Source organism: Volvox carteri (assembly GCF_000143455.1).
Source record: "Volvox carteri f. nagariensis unplaced genomic scaffold VOLCAscaffold_4, whole genome shotgun sequence".
In the NCBI taxonomy this organism is placed as follows: Eukaryota; Viridiplantae; Chlorophyta; class Chlorophyceae; order Chlamydomonadales; family Volvocaceae; genus Volvox; species Volvox carteri.
Genome location: NW_003307547.1, coordinates 1,084,350 through 1,110,638, shown reverse-complemented (window position 1 = coordinate 1,110,638; position 26,289 = coordinate 1,084,350). Strand labels below are relative to the sequence as shown.

Sequence of the window (26,289 nt, the reverse complement as noted above, 5' to 3'; positions counted from 1 at the left end):
GCCTGCAGCTGCGGCGGGGCCTGCAGCTGCGGCGGGGCCTGCAGCTGCGGCGGGGCCTGCAGCTGCGGCGGGGCCTGCAGCTGCGGCGGGGCCTGCAGCTGCGGCGGGGCCTGCAGCTGCGGCGGGGCCTGCAGCCGGGGCGGGGCCTGCTGGGGTCCCACCATTGCAGCAGTTGCAGGGGCCGCCTGTCCTGGCTGCGCAGGGACGGCGGGGTTGCTGGCTGCATGATTGGTAGCTGCTATGGCGGCTGGGGTGTTTGCGGCCGTGGTAATGATGGTGGCCACATTGGTGGTGGTGATGGCTGATGCAGGCGGCACGGGTGGGGGTGTGATATACGGCTGCAGCTCCGGGTTGAGACCCCTCCCCATGGGTGCAAGCTGGGGTCCTGCTCCCATGGCCGTCTCCATGCCCCACCTTGACCGCATCACGGCCGCTGCATACGAGGGCCCTCCCCCGTTTGAGGGGCCTGGTTGGCCTGGGGCAGCAACAGGCTGTGCAGCATGGCCCTGCTGTCGCATTTGCTGTAACTGCTGTGTCTGGCGCGCCAGCTCCTTCCTTGGTGGTGCTTTGCACGGCATAGTGAAGGGTCCCTCCTGATCGGTCAATTTCAGTCTGGAAGCCCTCAGTATGCCGGGCCTGGTTGCCTCCCCCGGCCTGCCGAGTTCGAAGTGTTTTTCACCCGGTAGGCCGGGGGTGTCCTGCGCCACCTTGACTCGCCAGGTGTCTGCCATCATAGTGGGATTCAGCTCATGGATGTCTGATTCATCCCACCGGAACCACTGAGTGGAGTAGCAGGCGGCAAGGAAACCAGGGATGACTCTGTGATCCATGTAGGTGGGGATCCCCTTGATCTCCCAGTAGGGCCGTTCCGCCTTGTACAGGTTCGTGATGGGCAGCTCCACTTCCACCGGGGGGCTGCTGGGTAGGAGATGGACTGGCCCCAGGTGAAGCCGTCCCCTCCGGACTGCTGGCGAGGTGGTAAGCATTGCGAGACCACCTTTCCGGATCAAGATGCTGATTTCTTGCACCTTCACGCCGCTGGGGAGTGCCCGTTGCGGGCATTTGCTGATTCGCGGCCCGAGTAGCCCCTCTGCCTCAACGGGCGGTATTATCGCCCGTAATCTGTTTAAAATGGCCTTGCCCACTGGTCCATGTAGCTGGGCTTGTATGTCCGCGGGGTCGGAACCGGCCGGCCAATGGATTTCCATGGTAACCTGGTCCTGTTCCGCATGAAATGGTGTTCCTTCTGGAACCGTTTCCATTATTATGTCGATGTCACAAACTTTCGTTCCGCTTGGGCGCGGCTTGGTTGTTGGCGAGCAGCTGGGGCTGTCGCCCGTCCATTTGAACGTTCATTTGGCGCGGAGGTCCGCGCCTGCCCATTTTCTGCCATTCTGGCCTATATTAACTCAAGCATAATTTTCGAGAGTTCTCCGTTTTTGCCGCGGTCGGCGAGGTCAGCCATAGGCAGTTCGTGGTCGCGTTTTAACGAATATTACATTTGCTTTGTTGTTGTTGTTGTTGTTGTTGTTGTTGTTGTTGTTGTTGTTGATGGGGTGTTACACTGTGGGCGGCTCGCCCGATAAAGGACGAGCACCGGGGGCCCTGACCGGGCCGAAACACAGCGCAGGGATGGGCGCGCGGCTCTACGTCCGTCTGTTCCTCCGCGCGCGCCTCGATCCCTCACTCACGCCAACCGGGACACTCTCCCAGCCCCTGGCTAGGCAACACAGCGGCGCAAACCGATCTATGCAAGAACCGCACGAAAGGCGCCACTTCGCCTGGCCTGCCTATTCACGCGCTCTCGTCCCTCTTGACCACCAAAACCAGAACAAAAAGAAAACACCACCGGGGGCAGGGGCTCTACTCGGGGGCCTCCTCTACACACACAAAAGAACCAGGGCCCCACGCAGCCAGCAAGGCAAGGGACACACGGAGGACCACGGGCCTGAGACGACACACCACAAAAGCCGAGATACGGTTGCACAGAAAAGACCAACACAAAGCGAGTACTCGCACATTGGTCCTCGAAGGCCAGCTGTTCAACTACCACGAGCAACGAACAACGAACACTTCCCGAGGGTGGCCACCACTACCTCGCCGGTCCACTCACAAACGAGGCGAAACTGGTCCGCACGCCAGTCTCCTCCTGGGGGTTGCAGGCTCTCGGATGCAGCCCAGCGCGAGACACAGCAAAAACACCTATAGCCGCGGGGGGGATGACAAGCCAGCACGGCGCCCCCCTATAAAGCCCGGAAAAGGCACGGCTCACAGACGCCGCCTGCTCCCGCTTACCACACCGGAATCCCTCCCCTCCTGACCCTGACCGGCCGGGACCAGCAACACCTGTTCTCCACCTCTAAACCACTCTCCTCCACCGCTTTCCCACCTCCTCTCCACTCCCGCAAGCCACCTACGTGTTCTCTACTCTGATGCCAGACAGCACAGAACCCATTCCCCTCACTCCGACGGGCCCCAATTCCCGGGGAGAGGGCAACCACACGAGTACACAAAACACACACAGCCCGGGTCCTCAACTCCCCCTGCTAGACCACGCTCAGGGCACTGCCCTCTCGCCCAGCCCTCCAACTGCCCAGGGCCTCCCTGCTCTCCTCGCTCCCTCACCTATCCCTACTCCTGGCTCTCTCACCCCCTCCCTCACTCTCCCTGCTCCCTTTCCGGTAAGACCTCGATCCGACTCTATCTCGGCTATTTAGGCCGTGATTTCCACCGGTGCTGCGCACCGCATCCGTTCCTCCACGACCGCCAGGATGGGGTGCTGCGGCCCGACTCTGTCCCAGCCGTGTCTGGGGGTCTCCAGCATTGCGAACGAGCGCAAACGCGCCCAGAAGTCTGCCACCGCCCGGGCGCGTGCGCGGGCCAGTGGCGAGGCTCCTGTTGCGCCCGCCGTTGCTGCTGCTGCCACCGCCTCGCCCCCTCCCGCCCCTGCTTCCTGCGTTGGCCCATCCTCCGCTGGGGCGTTTAGGGTGGGTCCTTCTTGCTGCATTGCACCTCCCGCCGGGGTGAAGAAATCTGTGATGGCCCGCTGGCGGGACCTCTGTTGCTGGGGCTGCCCCACCACCTGTCGCTGTCGCTGCTGCTGCTGCTGTCGCTGCTGCTGCTGCGGTCCTGCCGTTGCTGTCGCCCCCCTCCGTCCCTGTCGCCGGGTTGCTGCTCGGAGGCAGCACCTGCCGACTTCCATGGCGGATGTTGTTGTTGTTGTTGTTGTTGTTGTTGTTGTTGTTGTTGTTGTTGTTGTTACAGGGTGGTACAGCTTCACCAGTGGCCTCCTTCCCGAGGCAATTCCCTGCTCTCCCCTGCTAGAGGGGCACCCAAATCCGTTCACCCCATCCGTTCACCCCATTTCTTGTTGGCTGCCAGCTGCCAGCTACAACTTTAGCACACCAATTTGGCATAGATATATCGAGGAGGTGGCCCACTGAGCATATGTAGATACAGTTATCGCCAAAGATGCCTGAGTGTTCGAGGGAGGGGCTTCGATGGTGTATGGCGAAATCAGATCTGATATGGATATTTGAGGATATGAAGGACGCTATGAAATGGGAACCTGAACGTCTGGCGAAGATGCTGGACTGTGGTTGTTACAGTGGGCTCCAGACTCACGAAGAGTAGAGCCAGGGGGCCAGCGGGCCGTGCATTTCTGCACCTGAAACGATCAGGGCAGCCAAGGCTACCACCGATCTTGCACGTTGTTGCTAGATGAGGCCTGAGCCCGAAAAGTCCCCCAATTACAAGAAACCAAAATAAAGAAGCAAAAATAGGTGATAGTATGTGGTGCCACCGCAACTCTATCGTTCCCTTTGGTCGTTAGTCTCCTTCATCACTTGTTTCGTTTGAAGTGCGAGGTAGGATGGTCCTTATAGGCGATTTGGCAGCCCTTGAGCCCTCGGCTCGTATTGGGCGGCTTGCAGGTACGGGGTACGCACCCCTACGACCATGTCACACACACTCACATACACACACGCACATACACACATATATGTAGCAAGCAAGGCATCGGCGCTATAACTCTATCCATAACATCATATACAGGATTTCACTTTCATACTTTAGCATGTATAAGCCATCACCCTTCTTATTAACCACGACCAACGATAGAGCTCGTCGGAGCTACAGCGACTCAGCTTAGGTGTAGGACACGACGCTGTACCAAAGGAACAAGCCCCAAACTCCTAAGACCTGATTCATCCGTGTGGGCCAATTTACCACGTATGAAGTCACGAACGAAGCCAGAGCCACCACTTATAAACAATGTCCAGTATAACGTCTGGCTGCTGAGGCACACACGGCATTGACGCAGGAACGCTCGGACGGGCTCGAGAAGAATTCAATGTCAGCTTCATCCCTAGCTAGCAAGCAAGATCACGTCATAATAGTCTCTTATCCACCCAATACTATGAAATGGCTACGTCCTACGTGTCAGCTGCCGTACATCACGCCCGCTGCAGCTGCGCCCTACCCGCCTTGGTCCCCTGCCCGATGCCGTCGCCCCCTTCTCGTCCCTCAGCCCCCATGCTGCTGCTACTACTGCTGCCGGGGCCTTCTTGGCCCATCATCATCCCCAGCACGGCCTCTTTCTGCCTGCGCTCCGCCTTTGACATGCCAATGGTCTTGACTAGGCTGCCCCGCCGCACCGACCTCGCAAACGTGACGTTGAATAACATGGTGGTCTGCACACGCGCCACCACGCCCACCAGGCTCAGCGCCCCCAACAGTCCCAGCAGCAGCCAGCCCAGACTGCAGTCCATCAGCCAGTACCCACCGTCTACCAGCCGCCGTGACGAGGGCGACCGGGGCGCCAAATGCTCCACGGCCCGATGTAACGCCAGCAGCAGATTGGCATTGGCGTACAGGATGACGAACAGGTTCGCCACTCCGTTGCCCGAGTACCAATGTGCCAAGCCAAACAGGAACACCGCCACCGCCAGGCTGCTCAGCGTGCCCACCCAGAACACCCACAACCGCCAGCGCCGCTGGTCCGACACATCGCTAGATCGCCGCGCCGTGGAGATCGCCGCCGCCAGCGTACCCCACAGCAGCGCGCTGGCGACGAGGAACAGCAGCCATGCGCTGCGCAACGGCCCCAGCAGCGCTGGCAGTTTCTCCAAGCGTAGATCGAGGCGAGAGGCGGCGGCCAGGGCCAGCAGCGCGGGGGGCACGACCCGCAGCGCCACGTTCTGCAGCACGTTGAGCCAGCGGTCCGTCTGTGTGCCGCCGTCATCACGCGAGTCCGACAGCTGCAGCCGATTCCACTGGTGCCAGGTGCAGCCCAGCTCGCGGTCCGCCTCTCCACGAAGCCAGGCCGCCCAGGCGTGCATGTCGCGCTTGACCTTGGCGGGCGAGAACGCCATGGGATTGAACCAGCAGGGCGCCAGCACCAGCGACAGCGCCGCCAGCCAGGTGCCCCACGTAAGACCCGCATAGGAGCAGCTGGAGCAGTCCAACGTGGCTGCTACCGCCACCGCCATGGCGCCCAGCTCGAAACCCAGGGAGATGTGGGAGCGACCGTAATTGGCAAAGAGCTTGATGAAGGAGGAGGAGGTGATGGAAAATCCACGGCCTGTGGCGATGTAGGTTGCGCCGCCGTACAGCATGGAGCGATGGAGGGCGGTTGTGGTGGTCTGTTGCTTGAAGATGAAGAAGGTGAAGGAGCCGCTTACCACCTGTCCAAGCGCCGCCAGCAAGCCGCGCAACAGTCCGTGCTCCAGAGCGATCTCGGCCAAGTACGGCAACAGCAGCAGAAGTCCCATCTGCAGCATGTGCTCCACTCGAATGGTGTCGTACGCGTAAGAATCATGCACCAAAAGCGGCGGCGGCGGCGGCGCTATCGCCGATGTTGCGGCGCCGGGCCGTCCGGCTGGTGGTGGCATAGGCGCTCTGGCTGGCGGCGGCACCGGCGGTGAGGGATAGTACGTGACGTAACGGTGTACGGCTGCACCTGCCAGCGAAAAAAATAGCACCGCATACACCTGCGCGTACACGGAGCCCATAACCAGCCAGGTGTTGAAGTAATTGCCGGCCAGGGAGTGGTACAGGTGCAGACAGCGCCACAGGTCGACCCGGGTGGCCATGCGCAGAAGGTCGCGGCTGAGGGCTACCTCGCCGAAGCCTGAGCTGATTTTGGACTCGAAAGCATTGATGGAGTCGAAGCCCATGTCGCGGCCCTTGCCGCAGCTCACGTACTCGCGGAATTTGATGCGGCCGCCGCGCAGGCTGTGGTTCATGCCACCAAAGATGTCCTCAGACACGTGCAGCTGACGAGTGGCCTTGGCAACACCGCCCTGGGCCCCGATGGAGAGGGAGATAGTTGTGAGAAGAGCGGGGGAGGTAAGCTGAGGGATCAGGTGCTAAGGAAAAGAAGTGGAAGGACAGAGAGTGGTACCGCCAGAGCAATGTTGTGTGTGCGTGTGTGTGTGTGTGTGTGTGTGTGTGCGTGTGTGTGTGTGCGTGTGTGTGTGACACCTTTCAGTTGCTTTACCCTCCAAAGGTGTACCGAGCCCATAAGGCCGGCAGGGGATGTCGCGGAAGAGGTGTGATGAAGAGGATAGGATAGGATTTTCGATACAACACGGCACACAGAAATACCGGGATAAGGAAACGGCAGGAGACAGGTCAGTTGCATTGCAAGACATGGGGAGGCGTCTCTCCGAACTCAGAACTCTCCAGTGCAAAAGCCGAGAGCTGATGCCTCTCCCATCTCCTCACCCGCGTCATGACGAACAACTTGTTGAACGCGTCCGGGTGGCCGTAGTGCAGTCGCACATTGGCAGGGTAGGCCATGGTCCGCTGCACCATGGTGGAAAACGCAAACTCGCTGCTGGCCGCGAAGCTGCCCAGCGCACCCGCCTTGTCGCTGAAGACCCACTCACGAAAGCCAACCACTGCAACCGGCCGCTCCACGCTGCGCAAGTCGCTGAGCAATTGCCGTAAGTCAGCAGCGGCGGGCAGGGAGCCACTGGCGCCATCGCCAACGTTGGACCCGTCCACGGCTGCCTGCAGCGCCACCATCGCCCTCTTGGCCGCCCGCGTATCGCGATCCGGAGCCAGCTCCCCTAGCAGGTTCCGCATCTTGAGCGCCTCCGCTAACGTGTTGTCCTGGTTCATGTCGATCGTCTGAAGCGCCTCGCCAAAGCAAAAGATGGCCGCGTGATTCTGGTTCTCGGGCTTGCCCTCACCCAGGATGATGCCACGCTTGCTGTACCGGTTGTACGGCAGGCGCACTCGGTATAACTCCTCCGTACGTCCCCAACCGCTACCGCCAGCGGATGCCGCTTCCCCGAGGGACCTGCGGCCCCGGATCAGTACAGCGTACTGGTGCGACGGCGGCGGTGCCAAGGCCCCCCCTGCCACGAGTGCTGCCGTCAGCCTCTTATCGACCGGGACCGTGTCCACGTACGACACTCGCAAGTACGGGAAGGCCTCCAGCAGCAAGTCCGTGCTTTCCGCCAACCACCTTTCCCGCAGGTTGGACGAGCGGCGGTTGTGTCCGTACAACTGGCTAGCAACCACGTGGGTGAACTTGGATGCCACGCAGTCCTCGATCTCTGCCGCATGCTCACGCGGGCTCTTCCCGGGCGGCCGGGGGCTCTCAACTGCTGCCAGCACCCGCAACGCCCGCTCGTACGCCGCCATGCCGCGCACGGTTCGCGCTAGCAGCTGGCCGCGGTAGGAGGCCCACAGCTGCAGTGATAACGCGTGCTCCGCCAGCGGTCCACCATCCATGAAGTCGGCCTCGGTCGCAACACTCAGGTCCAGGCCGCCCAGGCCGGCCCCAAGCCGCTCCTTAAAATTATCCCAGTCCTTCGGGTACAGGGAGCGAATGTACGCCATGAGCGACACGTGCTCCTCAGTCTCGGACAGCAGGTCGGGCAGTAAGGAGGCAGGGTGGCAGCTTCGCGACCCGGAAGGGCGGATGGATTCCAGCCCCAGTGCCTCCGCTACTTGGCCAGCCTCCAGCGGAAACAGAACATCCTCAGCGTACAGCGGGGTGAGCACTGTCCAGGAGGTCATGCAGGCCACGGGGCAGGGCTTGGACAGTTGACGGTTCGCGAGCGAGGTGATGAAGAAGCCCAGGATGCGGCGTGCCTCGGAGCCGGTGGGCTGCGCAGCCGCGCTGCTGAGGTTTAGCATCTTGGAGGCGGTGGAGAGCACACGGACCAGCAGCGGCAAGTCCACACTGACTAAGGAAAGGGAGGAGGTGGAGGTGGGAGTGGAGGTGGGGGTTGGGGACGAAGGGCAGGACTTTGCGGAGCCGCCATTCTCAGGGTGCAGTAGCGCCAGTGCGGCAGACAGCCGCTCCGGCCGCCCCGCCAAATCCATCCGCAGCGCCGAAACCGCTTCCAGCAGCGCGACTGCCTTGGACTGCGGATCCGCCGTGGCTCCATCCAGCCCTTGGCTGCTGTGGCCCTGGGCTGGTGGTACGTTGCTGTTGCCGTTGCTGTTACTGGTGGCGGCGGTCTTCTTGCCCTTGGCGGCGCCCAAATGCGCCTTCAACACCGCTCTCGCCTCCACCTCCACCGCCGCGAGCACACCATCCAATGCCGCCGCTGCCTCGGAGTACAGCGAGCGCCGCCAGCCTTCCACGTCCGCCGCCCCGCGGTTCCCCCGGCCCTTGCCCGTATCCAAGCACGGCGGCGGCTCCGTCATAGCTTGCATGCTCGCCACCAGGGACCGTAGCGCCGCCAGGCCCTTCTCCCGGCTGCGACTGTGGGCAGTGTCCAACACTGCCGGGCAGCAAGCGGCAGTTAGCAGCGCAGCCGCCTGGGGCCCGTCCAGCAGCCGCAGTTGGCAGCCTAGCCACACCAGCAGCGACCGCAGCTCTGCTAGCACCAGCTGCTGGGAGGGGCTGGCGGCGCCCGTGTCCACCACTCGTTGGATCTGACCTGAGTAGAAGAAGGCGGGTAGGAGGAAGGGACGCAGCGGCCGCGCGGTGATAAAGTTGCCACCAGAAGACCTGCTTTGGTCGCTGCCGGCGACAGAGCCAGGGCTGGACGGGATGGGCGGCGAGGCGACATCTGTGTTGGACCCCGCGGCTGTGGTGGCGGCGGTGGCTACCAGCATGGACGTGGCGGCGGCCGGTAGACGCGTAAAAAGCAGGTTGGACTTCTCTCGATCGCTGATGAGGTCGCAGGATCGGAGGTCCTCTACAACCTCATCCCAAGCTGCCGCGAAGGCCATCCACTGGGCCAGCTGCTCCTCACTTTGCCCTGCCAGCATGGCAACCAGCTCGGCAGCCGCGGCGTGACGCCCCTTGGACTTGGACTTGCCCTTTTGGTCGCTTGCCGAGGTGAAAAAGGACGACGCCTCGGAAGCACCATCGCCGTTGTCCGGAGCAGCAGCAGGAGGCGGCTCCCGTGGCGAAGTCCTCTGCGTTGTCGGCTGTTCAGTTCGTGGACAGGAATCCAGGCAGGCGCCACCGAGCAGCGGGCCGCTTTCCTGGTCGCTGACAGAGCTGCCAATCATCCGGCCATTGTTGGCACTGTACGACTCGAAGCCCTTGAGGTACGGAAGGCCGCCGTCGTACACATTCTTGTCCTCGTCCTCCTTGTCTAGGCAGGCCGCGAAGCCGCTTCCTCCAATGAGGCCCTGCCGCCGCCGCCGTCTTGCCATCGCTGCTGCCGCAGCAAGCGCAACGTTGTTTGCCGTGCCGCTCATGCATCGGGCCCACCAGCGCAGAGGAGCCCGGTGGAATTCGGACCGCAGACCCTCCCAGGAGCCGGCGATGCCCAGGTTTATTGACACAAGGCCGTACACAAGGCCCCAGACCATGAGCATCAGCTGGTAGAAGATTTGCGTGTCCACCAGGCACACCAGCACGAAGGGGGCCACTCGCAGCGCCACCAGCAGCCAATCGCCGTCTAGACATCGGATGGGCAGCTGCATACCGAACAGGCGGTAGTGGGTCTGTTTTCCGGGGCATGCCAGCCAGTTGCGACGCAGGATGTGCCGGACCTGGGGATGGTGAACGAGTTCCGGAGAGAGGCAAGGAGGGACAGACAGGCTTGGACAGGGAAGCAGCCAGGTGCAATGCGAACGCAAATGGAGAGCATTTATAGTGTACAGGAAAGTAGTAAGCTCTGGCACTTAAGAAAGTAAACAGTCACGGTGGACGTGGTGGAAGCGAGGGTACTACTTGCCGCTTACATTTCCAAACCTTACCTGGCCTGCCATGGGCTTCATGATGACGAAGTAGTCAAACGCTACCTTGACACCGAGCACCTGGATCCAGAACAGCGCTGTCAGCAGCGCCGCCCTCCATCCCACTGCCATGGGCCGGTGCAGCCAGGAGCTGGGAGTGGCGCGCTGTGACGAGGCTCGGAATATGGCCGGCAGCCGCAATGCGCTGCTCAGGGAGAGCGTGTAGCCGTCCCGGGTGGTGATCAGGCCGTGCACCACCACAACCGCCGTGTAACCTGCGGCCGCCAAGGGCCAGTAGGACCGGGCCATGTCTTGCAGCGGCGCAGGGCCCATGTGTTGCAAGGCGAACAACCCCAGCATCGCCACCGCAACCAGCACCCACTCCAGCCAGCCAAATACGCCGCCCCATACTGGAGAACCATCCACCACGGTCCGCCGCCGCAGCTCCATCCGCGTTTCCACAGCACCGTCATCGGACAGACGACTGCGTCGCGACAGGGTGCTTGGAGCCGCTGCGGCGGAGGCATTTTTGTTTTTTCCGTCAGCTGCGCCCATCTCCTCGTCCGTCGCCCGCTTTTGGTTGATTTGCTCCACTGGCGCCGATGTCCAGCTCTCCCGCGCCATAGCGGCCCGCAGAGGGTCTCGGGTGCCGCGTGTGAGCCACCAGTTGGCAGTTCGCTCCAGCGCCGCCACCACCGCATGCGTCAGCACGGCGCTGGATAGCGCCCGCAAAGAGCCGGGCGCAAAGGCAACCGCCATGGTAGCATGCATCATCACCAGCTGTAGGCTGTACACCCGGTAAAAGGCGCGAAGCAGCGCCGCCCAGCTGCGTCGCTCTCGGTGTGTCTTGATGAACACGCTGTCAGACCAGACGGAGGCGGCAAGCACTGGGTCGAACCGTCGCGGGTCGCGGGATACAGCGCCACCTGCGGCCGTCACGGCCGAGTTGCCGGTGTCACTTGACACCGCCGGCGGGTAGCCCAGCTGAGTCAGCGCATCCAATACACCATGCACTTGGCCGGCCGCCGCCGCTTCTTTCGACACACCCAACGTCGCCAGCAGCTTCCCCACCACGTCTCTACGGCACATGGATTCGTTGACGTCATCGTAGCCCAATCGGTGCGCTACCTCCTGACCGCTGGATGCCATAAGGTCCACCTCGAAGGCCAAAACCGTGAACAGAGGCGAAACCAGCACGTCGGTCCAGAAGCCACCATCGCCATAGCAGGCCAGGTCAACGAAGAGCTGACGGCTGGCGGGGCAGGGCAGTGACAGGTCGGAGGAGGTCGACGCAGTGGATGCGGAGGTGGAGGTAGAGGCGATATCCGAGCTGTCGTTGTATTGACGTGGCGGGAGGCCGAGGACAGAAATCAGATCCGGCAGCTGACTGGCGAGCTGTACGGCCACCTGGCCGCAGCGGTCCGGATAGCAGGCTGTGGGATCGTGGCCGAGCCGCTCCTGCGCCGCCCTCAGTTGTGCATGGAGGGCGTTCCTCATGGTCAGCCGCCGCTGTCGGGCGTTGCTAAGCGCCTGTTCGGGATGCAGCCCTTCCCGCCACAAGTGCTCCATGGCCGGGCTGTGGATTGCCGCCCAGAACAAAAACCACATCAGCTCCGGCGTGTGCCGCAGATTGGCGGCCTCGCTGTACAGCAAAAAGTACAACGCCAGCTCCGACAGCAGCAGCTGCACCACCTCATGATCTGCCGCGTCGCGACGAGACGACAGCACGTCCAACTCCGCCGCCGCAGGCCGGGCTGACACGCCTACGTGCCGGCACCAACCATCGGCTCCCTCGTATGACAGAAATATGTGGGAATGCAGCTCCCACACGGCGCGGGCGAAGTGTGTCTCCTGCTGCTGCTGCTGCTGCTGCTGTTGTCGCGAAGGTGACTCGCAAATGGCATTGTTTCCGTGCTGCATAGCAGACTTGGGACTGCCTCGCGGGCTGGTTTCGGCGCTGCTCCCAGCCGCCACCGGCTGTTCCTCCACTCCCGCCGCAAAACGTGGCATGATGTTGCGCACCAGCAGCGCCTCAAGGTGGTCGGCAGCCAGAAAGGCTGTGGCGGCCATCCATTGCGGCCCAGGCGACGAGTCAGAGGTGCCAGGGGAGGACGCCGGGTCGCACGCGTTGAACGCCTGGAAGCCATACGCCCGCGCCACAGCCCAAACGGTGTTGTGGATGAGGTCGCATAGCGGCCGGCGGGCCACGGAGGCAGGTGTATCAAGCATGGGCGGTCTGGGGTAACAAGGCGGAAGGGGTGACTGACTGGACGCGTAGGGCAAGGAGGAGGTGGCACGCCGCGATATGGGTGTGTTCCTCACGCTCGCCAAGGAGTTGGCATGCAGGGGTTGGTGCTGGGCCCCGGAGCTGGAACGATCATAGAGCGCGGGGCCAGGATTGCGGCTGGTGTTACCGCTATCGTCAGAGCTTGCGGCACGGGTCGTGATGGGGTTCTTGGGCCGCAGCGGGGACAGGTGGCCGTATGCAAGCTCCAGATTGCGCAGGGAGTCAGGCAGCGGATTTGCTTGTGGTGTGATGTTCAATTCAAGTGATGGCGAAGAAGCGTCGAGTGGTGCCGTAGAGGTCCATCTCACGTCGGATTCTGAAGGGGCCATGACGGACAGGGCAGCGAGAGGGGCGTAATGTTTAGTGAGGTGGCTGCGTTGGCTAACGCAACGAGCCAGGTCATGGGCTTATTTACCTGGTCCGCTGTCGCGCATCGCCTGCTGGCGACTATCCTGAGACCGATCCATGGTGATCGCTTACTGTTTGTACTATAATGATTATCTACACGAACATAGTTTCACAGCATGCACCGGGCTTTGGAATTGGCGAACGAAACAGCGGCTCACGGTTCTGCGCACTGCATAAGTGTTTACGACCTTCTTGAATTGCACTGCACGGAGTAATTTCGGTGCCTGGAAATGTAGAGATATGTATCATCGTGTTGAATATCACATGCATTTTATGGCAGAAGTGCCAATGTGACTAGCGCTGTCGCGTCTGTCGCGTCTGTCGCGTCCGTCGTTACAACTGACGCGACACCATTCCGTTGCCCCGACGCGACAAGGCCGACAGTTGCACCAAGGTTCACGTCGAAGCACAATGTAATGGCTTCAAATATTTAGAATATTTTACGAATCTTTTCGGTAAGCATTTCCTGTATTCACATTTCCTGTATGCAAATTTTCTCCATGTTAAGCCATGTTACAGATGGGGGTACCAGGAGCAAGAGAAAATGCACTGCCGCGCCATCGTAAAACAGCTAGGAATGAATAACTGTTTTTATGCATGTTGGATCCACATAGGCTTTCAGTGCTGTCTTAGTCAGAGGGAGCCCGCCGAACAGGGTTTTTGGGAGGAGGCGGACAGAGACAGAGCTCTCTTTCATGAAATGACCGACACTGCATGTTAGTCTGCCATTATTCGCAAATGGCATGCCTGCTCTTACAAAGGTAACATCCCACACCCACATTGCCACAGCACTGGTGTCTGGTCGTCCCTACCCCGTGCATGAAAGGGCTCTGCATTTCTGGGGCTGTAGAATCCAGCAGATGACGATTATGACCTCCACGACACTTATGCCTCCTGGACACCCAGGTGGACAGCATGTCACCCCCCGCGGAACAACAGTGGAGGAGCTCACCGACTTCATCACGGAGTGCCTCCGTGTCTGGCAAAACGGGAAGGGCGAGTCCATTCCCCCCCTCCTCTCGTGGAATAACTATAGGATCCACTGCAGTGTGCGGGATGATGATTGGGCATCACTGGACATCACCACCCAAACACACACGCACACACTGCTACAACCCTTTAGCCCAAACATGCGCAGTGTGATTGAGCTCAGCCATGCACACACGCGTCATCGACGAACTTCAGAAGTTCATGAATGACAACGAGAACAGCCCTATTGGCACCCTGGAAATTTTCAATTCCAAGCTGAAGGAATTGTTTCTGAGCTGCATTTCGCCCCAGTGGGTATAGTGCACTACGCACCGACTGTTAATCGAGGTGCTCCCCGCCTTGCTAATTACCCCCCGAAGCACCTCGGCTAACGAGTTGCTGTAGAGCGGGGGGTATTGCATTTTGCGCATTGCAGAGGGCCAGGCGAAGCAAATTTTAGGTGTTTACATGCTATCGTATGCAGGATGATGTCAGTGCAGGGCATGCGAGTCCTGATCCTCGCACGCAGCACAGCTGGGGGTTGGTTGGTGAGTGATGGCCGGCTTATATGGTCACAATGGACCATTCTACCCTCGGGAGGCTTGCAGAAAGCTGGTTGAGTTTTGGTTCTGGGGAATAGTAGAGGTTCGGAGTCGTGCTGGAAGCTCACGCCTGCTCACAAATCATTTCGTTGCCCCACTGCACCATTGTCCGCCTTCCTGGCTGCCCTGGCGTTCCACTGCGTTCCTTCCGGGTAGCTAGGATGCTCAACAATGCACCCAACAGCGACCCCACTCCTGGTTATGAACAGCAATACAGCTAAGTAGCACTCCCCATGGTCAACCCAATAGGAAAGTGGATATTCCTTTTGACTGTTAGTGATGATGAGCGACTGTTAGCGGTGGTGAGAGAAACTGCTTAAAATTTATTAACTTTGAAATGTGCGTATAAACTTGGTACCAGGGCTCTGCTTGGTGCGCGATAGCGAGAAATCAGGGAAATCCACGTCCATGCAGACGCAGGACACCATTCACGTCGGGTTACCGCAGCCAGGACAGGTTCTGTGAAACGATCACATGCATTCCAACACTGAATGCAAACCAGCAGGTCTTGATACCGGCAACGAACAGGAAGATATAGGAAGTGTAAATTTTAGTTAGCCGTTGTACGATGAATGCCAAAGCAGCTTCGGAGGTAGCCATTCCGACAGTGTTGTAAAAGAGATTAAACGTATGCTCCCATCCAAAGGGTTTGAGTGAATGTAGATGAGGTGACACTTGCCATGTGTCTCCATTCTTTAATCTTTGAAACCGCGTCTCTGCCCAGCGTCGAGTTGCAAAATGACTGTCACAGTAAAATCCGGTGAGCACTATGAGGCTATCTTTACTGAGCATTAGAATCAAACAAACCCACGGTATCAACAGATCACATCGCTTGCAGGCCGAAGTGAGCTTTTGCCCAGCCTTCAGGACACCCAGGAATTCCTGAATGGTCTGGACCAGCAAAGGGTTAACGGTCCGGCAAAGAACCTTTTCCGGTAAGGTTTGCGCAGTCTAAGCCTAAGCGCATGGTTCCCACATGGTTATATGGCGCTTCAGGTGGGATGCCCCGCTGGTGGTTGCACGCGCTCCGGGCCGGCTGGACGTGATGGGCGGCATTGCAGACTACAGTGGCAGCCTAGTTTTGCAAATGCCCATTAGCGAAGCCGCGCACGTTGCCGTGCAGCTGCAAGACGCAGGTGAATGAGCTCCCCGGCCAAGTAAAGCGTGCACTTGTTGCAGCCGCGAGGTAATCCAGACCAAATGCCAGCTCCACAAGGGAAAGCGCTCTCTAGAGCCGTCCCAAATCGAGACACACAGGAATGTAATTCCCCATGCGGGAAACTCCACGGCATCTGTACGAAAACCGTACATAAACACGGCAATCTAACAGCACAGCACGACGCCCCAGCAACGTTTTCATGCCGCTCCTGCTTGAATGAATTTGGGCAAAAGACACGGGTTCATATGCTGGGCAGCATGCAGGCCTGAACCACCGATGACACATAGGGCAGCGGCTCCTGCTTGCTTAGGACCCCACAGTCCAGAAATTCGAAAGTCCCCGCTTGACTTCGAACAGCACACATGGGCCAAGCATTGAGATGCCCGCCCCTCCAGTATAAACCTAATTGAAAAACCAACACGGCTTCCACGTTGTCCGTATCGTACCTTTTCATTCCGGCCCCAAGCCGAACCCGTCCTTGCAGACGGGGGATCTCCAGCCACCGTACACATCATATCCATTCCAGGGCCCGGAGAGGAGGCTCACCGGGCGCCCACATTCACCTGCAACTCCGAGGACTTGTTTCCCGGCGGCCAACCCCTCGCATACAACGCGGCACAGACGTATTTCAAGGTGTGGTGGCCTTGTGATCAGTTCCCCCACCCGGTCCGTCTCTCGCGCAGTGTGTGTCCTTGCAGTTTTTGGGCTATCATATCATGTCTAGGTCAGCCCGGGGGAAAGTTCTAAATTCCGCTGTCAGCCGCCGACCTAGGAGTGAATGAATGAATATTGTTTCCGCGCCGTGTGCATGCTGCAGCGATCGGGTTCTCTACGAGGGCCCAGCCGACCTTCCAAGGGCTTCCAAAGACCCGCCTGTCCCCTCTTACCCAGATCCCGATCCCTTTCCGGTCGCTAACTGCCAACTTCCAACTGGCATCTCCGACGCAGGCATCCCCAGCCTCCAGCTGGGCCGCCTATATAGCCGGATGCCTTCTGGTGCTGGCGCGGGATGGACCCGACGCGTCCACCGTGGCTGCCCGTCTGGCCTGCAGCAGCGTCCGAGTGCTCGTGCAGAGCCGTGTGCCCGAGGGCAAGGGTGTCTCCTCCAGCGCTGCGGTGGAGGTGGCCACCATGATGGCTCTGTGCGGGGCCCTGGGGGTGGAGCTGGAGGGGCGCCAGATGGCAATTCTGTGCCAGCGTGTGGAGAACCTGGTGGTGGGGGCGCCGTGCGGCATCATGGATCAGGTCCGTGCTACAGAGGGAGGGAGAGAGGCAGGGAGGGAGGGAGGGAGGGAGGGAGGGGGCCCCCAGGGGGGCCAACTGCCGACAGAGAGGCCAGCTCGAGTGGGGGGGGTCGGGTAGAGGAATGCAACTGGGAGGTCAGCGAATGCGGCGGCGCTGCGCACCTTCCCCACGGTGACGTCCCGGTCCTGCATTGTATAGTGGGGACATATGAAGTATTGGAGGCAGCGCAGTACAATACTACTGCAGTGCTGTTGCGGCTGATGGACACACCACACCAAGCTGCCCCGCTGAACTACTAGGGGTTCCCCCTTGGGGAGAAGAACACGTCGCGCCTTTTGACAGAGCGGTACTGCGGCCTGCGCAACCTGGCTTTGCAACCGTACCATGCCGAGCTTTTTTGTTTTTGTATCCCACTTCTTCCCCACGCGCTGCCGCTGCTGCTGCTGATGCTGATGATGACGACGGCTGTCTCCATTCCCCAGATGGCCTGCACTCTGGGCCGTCAACACTCCCTCCTGGCGCTGCTGTGTCAGCCCGCTGAGGTCGAGGGCACGGTGGAAATACCGGAGCACGTCGCGGTGTGGGGCGTTGACAGTGGCATCCGCCACAGCGTGGGTGGCTCCGACTACGGCAGTGTGCGAGTGGGCGCATTCATGGGCCTGCGTATCGCAAGCAGCAGCGGCAAGGAGTCGGTGGGTGCCGGAGGTGCTGGGTGTCCGGGCCGGATGGCCTAAGCGCCCTGATGGCGGTGTATCCTCCTCCCGCTACTGCCGCTGCTACCCCGCTGTTGCGACTCTTTGGATGGCAGTCTCTCGCGCGTCATGTGGGCGGGTAGCTATACGATCCTGGTTTTGCCAGTCCGTCCAGAAATCTGCTGCCTAGCGTACTGTTCCCTCAAGGCGTGGAGTGCGTTTGTTGCCGTCTGACTCTTCCCGTGTGGTTCCACGGGGGCCCTATGGGCAACCAGGCGATGATATCCACATACATATGTGCGTGTGTGTTTGTGTGTGCGTGCGTGTGACCGGACGGGTTTTGACGCCCAAGACAAGTACTCCTGGCTGGGTTCCTTGTTCACGATGTGGCCATGTGACCGGTGTGCGTTGACACGTTGGAGGGCGGCTCCCTCGCTGTGCTGCAGGACGATGTTGGACCGCCGCCTGCCGGCTGGGGCGGCTACCTGGCGCGGCTCACTCCGAGCCAGCTGGCGCAGCGTTTCGCTGGAATACTGCCATCGTCAATCAAGGGCTCGGAGTTCCTCCGCCGCTACACCTCTCACTACGACTCCATTACCTCCATCAACCCAGACAAGGAGTGAGTAGGCGACCGAGGACTGGGCCCGCACAAAGCCAGGATACGCAGACGGGCTGGCTGCTTGCGTGTGTTGTTTACCTGCTGCTGGCTGCAGATGCTGCAATGGCCGCTGCCTAGCCTGTGCGCCAGGCATGGTGTGGCTGCCAGGGGCATTGTTGATGCAGGTACAACTTTACATAGCATCCACATATCGCACCTACTTGCCTGGATTTGAAAACCCCAAAACCCTTCCCCTTTCCAGGCTCCTCCTCTGTTAATCAGCAATCATGTTCCTTCTGCATCACCTTGCTGTACATGTCGCGTACGTGTTTCATTGTACGATACCACGTGGTTCTCCGCAGGTATGCGGTGCTCCAGCCGGCTTCCCACCCCGTCCAGGAGCATTTCCGGGTCAAAACCTTCAAGCAGGCGCTTCAGCTGCCGCCAGGGCCGGAGCAGCTCGAGTGAGTGAAGATGGAGTATGGCGCTAAAACTGAACACATTCCATACAGTTCCGAAGTTTTATGGGTTCTAGACAGTCCTGATCTGCAATGTTATGTTCTCCTGATTATTTATTGATGAAAAGTGCTACACAGGATACCTGTTAGGGTTGGCAAAGTTTGCGCCACGCAAAAGCACATGACTAAGGATTATATCTGCGCCACCAGCAAATGTACGGAGCGTTTATGCTGTTTCATGTGTGTGTTTACCTGCAGGTTGCTTGGAGAACTAATGTTCCAGAGTCACGCGAGCTACAGCGGCTGCGGTCTCGGATCAGATGGCACTGACAGGCTGGTTGCCTTGGTCCGTGAAGAGCTGGATGCGTCGCGCGCACGGGGTGGAAAAGGGGGCCCGCTCTGGGGTGCTAAAATTACAGGCGGCGGATGCGGTGGAACAGTGTGCATTCTTGGGGAAGCCGGGCCTGAGGGCGATGCGGCGGTGCAACGGGTCGTGGAAGCTTACGCGCGCGAACGAGGTGTCGACGCCTTGACTGTGAAGGTGTTTCGCGGATCGTCGCCCGGGGCAGCCGAGGTTGGGCCCATAACCATCCTATTAGATTAGGCCTAGGTGCATCTTGCGACCGAGTTACGCCACTTTTTGTGACTTGGGAGAGGTGATCATCCCCACAATACCGTGTTACAACGTGCGCTTAAAATTGTTATGTTATCGATGAATTGCTTTACGCAAGCATTGAAGTTTGTGTTATGCATAACAGTACTTTTTGCAGTGACTTTTCCTCTTCTGCCTCTGTTGGTCCGGATAAAGCCGTACATTCTGAGGACTCTTTTCCGCTGACGTGGCTATTACAGCGAGGCCATAACTAACTGTGCTTGTGCGGATATTTTATAATATTCTTATTGTTTGCAATAAGGTGCTCATTCTCATCTAGACTGCCGTCTTGACTTTTAAGAATTTTTCCACTACGTCCTGTGTGAGCCCTAGTTTTGAGTGTTTCGGCCTTTGGAGCCCCACCAAACATGCAACCATCCTTGCCAACCGTGGTGATGGGCCGATCGCCGGGTCTTTCACGGACCGGAGTCAGCGCGCCGACGGGGCGCCTGGGCATTACGCAGAACTCTCCCGCTAGCGTTAGCGGCCGATGTCATAGGCGCACTCGTAAGTTTAATGTGAATGTCTGTGCATGGCATGTCACTGTAGAGCAATGACCTCAATCGCGCCCACCTCAGATGTTACATACGCGCAAGAAGAGCAACGCGGCGATAACATTGGCGACATACATCGTCAGCTTCTTGCAGAAGTAAGATTATCATGAACGTTTAGAGAATGTGCGACTTTCCAAGCGTTTTACGCGGGGTTTTTATTTGCAGATTGAGGAACGACGTCGAAACCAGGCCCAGCTGCTGGATAAGTTAAACAGGCTGGCGTCTGAGACGGCTACAAAATCTAGCAATGGTGCTGTGGCGGCACCTGATGTTCCAGCTCCTGTACCTGTGCCAGTTTATTCAACCGTCAGCACAGGCCCGTCCTCAACCGCCGCGCAGACTTTTTCTCCTCCCGCGCCCTCCAAAGCTCCCCTCTCGCCCCCATCTCCTCCGCCTAAGCCCTCCGTGCCGAAACCCTCTCTAGTCACCGCGCCCTCAGTGCCAATCTTTGAGGTAAGCTTGCCGTTTACAGTCAGTCGAGTAGCGGCAGAGCGCCATTTGTTTACCCCATAGCCAACCCTACCTACCGCTAAGCCGGGCTGGGTGTGCTTAGATGCTCAGGCTCCGAAGACTACTCTACGTGTAATCCGTATGCTCCGGAAGCCCCGGGTTTAGTAGCACTTAGTGTTGCTGCACATACCACTCGGTGTGTTTGACCGGCACGTAGGTCAACGGCGTGTTAGATCGGGCACTGCTCGTTTTATCAGCATGAATGACCCTTTGATTTTCTTTCCCGCAACCCCAAACAGGTCCCGACGTTGCCACTGTCCATGGAGTCGGAGATGTACATCGAACCCGCTGTGCCGATGGCAGAGGCGCTGCCATCACCCGCCGAGGAGCAGCCAGCTGCCTTGGAAAAGCCGCCGCCGCTGGCAGGCCCCAACGTGATGAACGTGGTTATGGTGGGCGCTGAATGTGCGCCTTGGTCTAAGACAGGTACGTGTCAACCTTTGGCTCGTCCGGGGCCGGGGCCTGCGGTGTTGCACCGCTTTTGCAGCGTATCAATCGGCCCTGTCCATTTGCAAAATCGGCCTGAGCTCTGTCGGACAGTTCATGCGACCTTTCAGATGAAAAAGTTGGGAGCTAGCGGATCACAAGGACCATCTTGCCACGACCGCACACGAATAAGCTATCTTCGCTAGCTGCCGCAACAATAATGACTCCACTGCTCGTCTGCCCTGGTTTCGTAAATCTGAAGCTGTCAGGTGATGGCACCTCGCCGCCGCTGCCCACTTTATCACTCTGCAGGCGGTCTAGGGGACGTCATGGCGGCGCTTCCCAAGGCCCTTGCTCGCCGTGGCCATCGCGTCATGGTGGTGGTACCGCGCTACGAAAACTACCCGAATGCCTGGGAGACAGGCGTCAGGCGGATTTACAACGTTTTCAACTCCCAGCAGGAGGTGCGAGCATGTCCATCCGAGACCACAGGGTGTCGGTTAGGTGTCGGTTGGACGACATGACGCAGCAGGCGGAACCCCCTGTGTTCAGTAGTGTTTCAGATTTTTTTCGCTGCCGTATCTTTTTCTCCTGCTGTGGAATGGTGGCCTGCGGGTGGCTTACATTCTTTGCGCTGCAGGTGGGCTATTTCCACGCCTACGTGGACGGAGTGGACTATATCTTTGTGGACCACTCCTCCTTCCACAACCGCGGCAAGAACATTTACGGGGGCGAGCGCGGCGAGATTTTGTTCCGCTGTGCTCTGCTCTGCAAGGTGCGTCAGCGCGCGTGTTATCCTGCGTTTGTTATATTCTGGAAGCCGAAGTATGTCAACTATTTGCAGTCACACCTGCAGTCAGCCGGGAGACACATCATCGCACCATGAAGCGGGACAGCGCCGGGAAGTGGGATGTTGATACGTCGCTGGCCCGGTGTGTGCCTTGTGGCTCTATCGCCTTGTGAGGAATTCCCTTCGTCGCCGCCTGTCCTGCGGGCGCGGGACAGTTAGCCAACGGGGTGACATGTTACCCTGAAGCATTCAGAGTTCGTGGCAACGTCGCGACGATGAGCTGGATGCGTGCACACCATGGCCACGAGAGTGCCAGGGCCATTACCAACGCATATCGACCGTTGTTGATGTTTCTCGCGCTTGTGTCGCCATGGCCGTCTTTGCATTGTGGGCTTTACAGGCCGCTCTGGAGGCTGTGTGGCATGTGCCCTGCGGCGGCATCACCTACGGTGACGAGAACCTGTGCTTCATCGCGAACGATTGGCATACGGCGTTGCTGCCAGTGTATCTTCAGGTGCGATGCGGGCCGAGGCATCCGACCGAATTCAAATTTTGTCGTTGTTAAAGACTCCGTATTTCGACTTTTTAAAACTTTTAAAGGTAATGCTGGGCATCATGCAGGCTATCGGGGCTCAGGATATTCGCAAGCCTAGCTCTGCAGGCGCGGGGAAAATGCGACATCAGGCGCTTTTCCCTCCCATTTTTTCCCGCCCTTTGCCGTGACAACTTTTCACAGGCGCACTACCGGGACTACGGGAAGATGACGTACGCGCGTTGCGTGTTTGTGATCCACAACATGGCTCACCAGGGCCGCGGTCCGTTTGCTGAGTCCAGTGAGTTGGAGCTGAATGACGAGTACCGCGAGCGGATGCGGCTGTATGACCCGATCGGTGGCGAGCATATGAACGTCATGAAGGCGGGTCTGGAATGTGCGCACCGGCTGGTGGCAGTGTCGCACGGCTACGCCTGGGAGTGCCAAACGCCGGTGCGTTGATAATAGGATATCAAAACCTGGCTTTCGCGATGGGTTTCGCGGTGTCACATCCCCGGCGAACGTTTGTGACTGGTATACACGCTGCCAGGCGTGTTTGGATATGAACGCCCTTGATGACTCGGTATCATGTAGCTGGGGCCCGCCGCACGTGCGGCAGGTGTCGAACAACAACGACAAGTATGTAGGCTGTTGATATTCGTCGCATCCTGATGGGCCCCGGAGGGCACTTCCTGTATTCCACGAGGGGAGGCAACGTTGGGCCTTCACCTCACCGCACCTCACCTCACCTCACCCCACCTCACCCCACACCTCACCTCACCTCACCCCACCTCACCCCACCTCACCCCACCTCACCCCACCTCACCCCACCTCACCCCACCTCACCCCACCTCACCCCACCTCACCTCACCTCACCTCACCTCACCTCACCTCACCTCAATTCAATTCATTGCGGAAGAGCTGTGGTTTGGGTGACGTGCCCGCGCAGGAGGGTGGTTGGGGCCTGCACGAGGTGCTCAAGGTGAACAACTGGAAGCTGCGCGGCATTGTCAATGGCATCGACGACCAGGAGTGGAATCCCGCCTTGGACGAATTCCTTCAGGTGATGGCGGCTCCAGGTGGTGGTCAGCACCGTCCAAATGCCTAACAGCGTGTTCTCTTTCCTACCGTGTGTGTATGGGTTTGTTCTCTTAAGCCGCCTCAGCCTCTCGTGGCTGCGTGGAATACCTTGAACACACGGGAAGTGTGTCTGTGGAAAGCCGTGCGTCTATCTGTCTGTCTGTCTGTCTGTCTGAGAAGTTCCCTAGGGCACATCGTGATGTGCATGTGAAAGAGAGTGGTCTCCATACTGGATTGCTATGTGGAGGCCGAGCGGTGGCGGCCGCGGTGGTGCCCATCCGCGCACCTGCCCAGTGTAAAGAGCACGGCAGTCCGTTGTGGGTCCTGATGGCCCCCTACCTACCCTGCTGTGGTATATATCCCCTTTGGGTCTATTATCTGGTGCTCGCTGCAACACCTATTACTACAACTAATACCTACCCGTCCACTAACCCAAAGCTTGTGGACATGCCTTCCCTGTTTTGTGCTTTTCCTGGTTTGTAGACCGACGGCTACAGGAACTTCACCTTGGATACCATGGTCGAGGGCAAACGGGCTTGCAAGATGGCGCTGCAGAAGGAGCTGGGCCTGCCTGTGGATCCGGACGCGCCGCTGCTGGGCTTCATCGGGAGACTGGACTATCAAAAAGGGGTGGACCTCATCCGTGACACGTACGACTACATCATGGGGGAGAAGTGCCAGCTGGTGATGCTGGGGAGTGGCCGCCAGGATCTGGAAGACGCCTTGCGGGATATGGAGAACAGGTCCGTTTCTGGCGCGTGGTAGCTGATATTAGTCGAGTGAGGTAGGGAGGCTCGTACTGGTGGCAAAAGCCACGTCAAGTCTTCCCGGAGTATGATGTATGTGCCGCGGTGGCACGCGCTTAGGTGTCGGCTCTATGAATGGATACCGACACTGGTCTCAGGGACGTCTGGGCGTCACTTTATGGCTTTTGCAGTCGTGCACTTGCTCTGTTTAATAGGGTTGCTCTGTTTAATAGGCCTTCGAGAGGGCATCGGCGTGCACCTAATGTCCTCTTATCGGCTGCTGCGACTTCTTTGCGCGCACACAGGAACAAGAACCAGTGCCGCGGCTGGGTGGGCTTCTCGGTAAAGATGGCGCACCGGATCACGGCGGCGGCGGACATCCTGCTCATGCCTTCGCGTTTCGAGCCGTGCGGCCTCAACCAGCTCTACGCGATGGCGTACGGGACAGTACCCATTGTGCATGCTGTGGGCGGGCTGCGTGATACTGTTAAGCAGTACAACCCGTACGACAACGTCGGCACCGGCTGGTGCTTTGACCGAGCTGAGGTGCGTATGAGGCGGGGATGGTCGAGAGGCTTTTCAGGGGGAAAAGTCTCGTTGATCCATCGCAAAGGTGTCCGCCGTTGCTTTTGAAGCATCCCCATACCCCAAGGCGCGCCACAACAGCATATGCCCGCGCGAATGGACAGCACGAACTAATTCCTGCCAACGAATTCTGTCCACATACAGAAGCACAATTACCCGTGCCGCTTGGCAACGGGTGCCCCTTGGGTTGTCCTCTTTTTGGAAGCACCAACCAACATCGGCGCCGGCCTCTCGCCTATTTGCGACACTACTGCGCCATTCTTTTTGCGTCGTCTTTCGTACACAACAGGCTAACAAGCTGCGTGAGTCGATCAACAACGCGCTCTACACGTACCGTCAGTTCCGGGAGTCCTTTCATGGCATACAGCGTCGTGGCATGGAACAGGACCTGACCTGGGACAACGCGGCGTCTATTTACGAGGAGGTCCTCGTGGCCGCCAAGTACCAGTGGTAATGAAAAGTGGCAGCCTGTGTGGACCTTGGTAGTTACGATATAATATAGATACGAGGCCTTGGCAGTTACGAGAGTGGGGTTGGGTCTTAGCGTACGTCGGGTATGGAGAGGGGGGACGCGGTTGACGATTGCCCATTTCCTATATTTGCTTGGTAGTGCGAAACCTGTTGAACATTTTGAAGTTGTAGGCACAAAGCAGGCGCTGCTGGTCATTAGGCGCTGCCGGTCATTTGGCACTTCGCCAGTGTAGGTGCGGGCGTTTTGAGGGGTGAAGTCCTGGCGGCCTGGATCGGTCCATGAGCGAGATTTTTCGGGGCTCGGTGATTTTGGTGGGGAGAGTGGGGATTTTGCATAGTGCAAGTGAGTCATTTGTGACGTATGTAAGGCGTAGGGGAACTTGGGGAGTTCCGTATTTCATTCCAATTTTTAGCAGAACTGAGAGGAGAGGTTTATTTGTGCTTGCAGAATGGTGCAAGCGGGAGGGCTTTATAATGCGGTTTTTCGGCGAGGCACGTTGAGACACGATGGTCGGCAAACTAACTACCGTTCGCGAGAGAAGATTATCCTGTTGAACACATTTTCTATTATATTTGCAAGTATAACTTGTCCCTAATCGCATATGGACATATGCGCGTCGATAAGTTCGTTGCATGCACTTGTGGGCCGATAAGACCTCGTGTTTGGTAAAACCCCGCATGCAAACATATATATACAACTCCAGGACAACACTGCATTCGTCAGAGAGAATTTCAGGAGTGTTCTGTCGACCGCAACGTACTCCTCAATTGTAAACAGCTGAACGGTGTCCTGTTATTACAGTGCGAGTCCACCCGCCATTGTACGACAAATCATGACACGAGCCATCATTCGATTTCCATTTCTGTTTACTCATTAATCTCATATAAGTATAGCATACATAAGCTGGGCTGGAACCCAATATACACTGCGGTTAGTTTGCTCCTGCTTGCAGAGATGCGTAAGAGCTTCGGAAAATCACAAGGCCTCCGACATCAGCAGCACACTCGGACAACCTCCTCCCCCTGCAGTGCTCAGCTCCCTTCGTCTACCTTTCCAAACCATTCCACTCTTACCAAACGTACAAAAATCATCTGTCGTTGCCAGTTTCTCTATACTCGCGCCTTCGTTGCGACTCCACATCCCTCCCACTAATCGCCCCTGTCGCAGGACGGGTCACCACCAATTACTCTGCACACATAATTCAAGCACATACAGCTATTATGCCTGTAAAATCTGTATGCCGGTCGCTTAGAGAAAGCCGTTACAGCCGTTCCCCCAGGTATAGACCGGCCACCCTCGTCGGACATGATTGCGATGCTTCGCAGCGAGTAGACCCTGGTTAGATGGCTCTACGTGCCGGCTCTCA

At 58.6% G+C, this 26,289-nt stretch overlaps 2 protein-coding genes across 2 annotated transcripts; one reads left to right on the top strand and one right to left on the bottom strand.

The window, feature by feature from the left end:
• Positions 1-4,454: 4,454 nt before the first annotated feature.
• VOLCADRAFT_87013 (uncharacterized protein) lies at positions 4,455-12,912 on the bottom strand (the record flags this gene model as incomplete). Its single annotated transcript, XM_002946697.1, has 6 exons — positions 4,455-6,302; positions 6,727-9,972; positions 10,180-11,892; positions 12,181-12,420; positions 12,481-12,761; positions 12,861-12,912. 6 exons carry the CDS (start codon positions 12,910-12,912, stop codon positions 4,455-4,457), a joined length of 7,380 nt encoding a protein of 2,459 aa, XP_002946743.1.
• A 2,250-nt stretch (positions 12,913-15,162) lies between these two features.
• VOLCADRAFT_103172 (uncharacterized protein) lies at positions 15,163-25,708 on the top strand. The gene is made up of 20 exons (XM_002946878.1): positions 15,163-15,184; positions 15,263-15,359; positions 15,421-15,560; positions 16,068-16,216; positions 16,532-16,828; positions 17,311-17,520; positions 17,967-18,139; positions 18,481-18,582; positions 18,835-19,735; positions 19,807-19,877; positions 19,948-20,235; positions 20,532-20,718; positions 21,031-21,182; positions 21,359-21,493; positions 21,909-22,022; positions 22,245-22,493; positions 22,990-23,103; positions 23,604-23,863; positions 24,172-24,412; positions 24,741-25,708. The coding sequence occupies exons 9-20, from the start codon at positions 19,597-19,599 to the stop codon at positions 24,903-24,905; spliced, it is 2,115 nt and encodes a 704-aa protein (XP_002946924.1). The 5' UTR covers positions 15,163-15,184; positions 15,263-15,359; positions 15,421-15,560; positions 16,068-16,216; positions 16,532-16,828; positions 17,311-17,520; positions 17,967-18,139; positions 18,481-18,582; positions 18,835-19,596; the 3' UTR covers positions 24,906-25,708.
• The last annotated feature ends 581 nt before the right edge of the window (positions 25,709-26,289 follow it).

Bases quoted from the DNA above. Each gene is read 5' to 3' on its own strand.
- VOLCADRAFT_103172 (XM_002946878.1), top strand. From the start codon at position 19,597: ATGCAACCATCCTTGCCAACCGTGGTGATGGGCCGATCGCCGGGTCTT. The intron at 22,023-22,244 runs GTGCGATGCGGG...AACTTTTCACAG, and splicing joins TGCTGCCAGTGTATCTTCAG to GCGCACTACCGGGACTACGG. The intron at 23,104-23,603 runs GTGATGGCGGCT...CCTGGTTTGTAG, and splicing joins CCTTGGACGAATTCCTTCAG to ACCGACGGCTACAGGAACTT.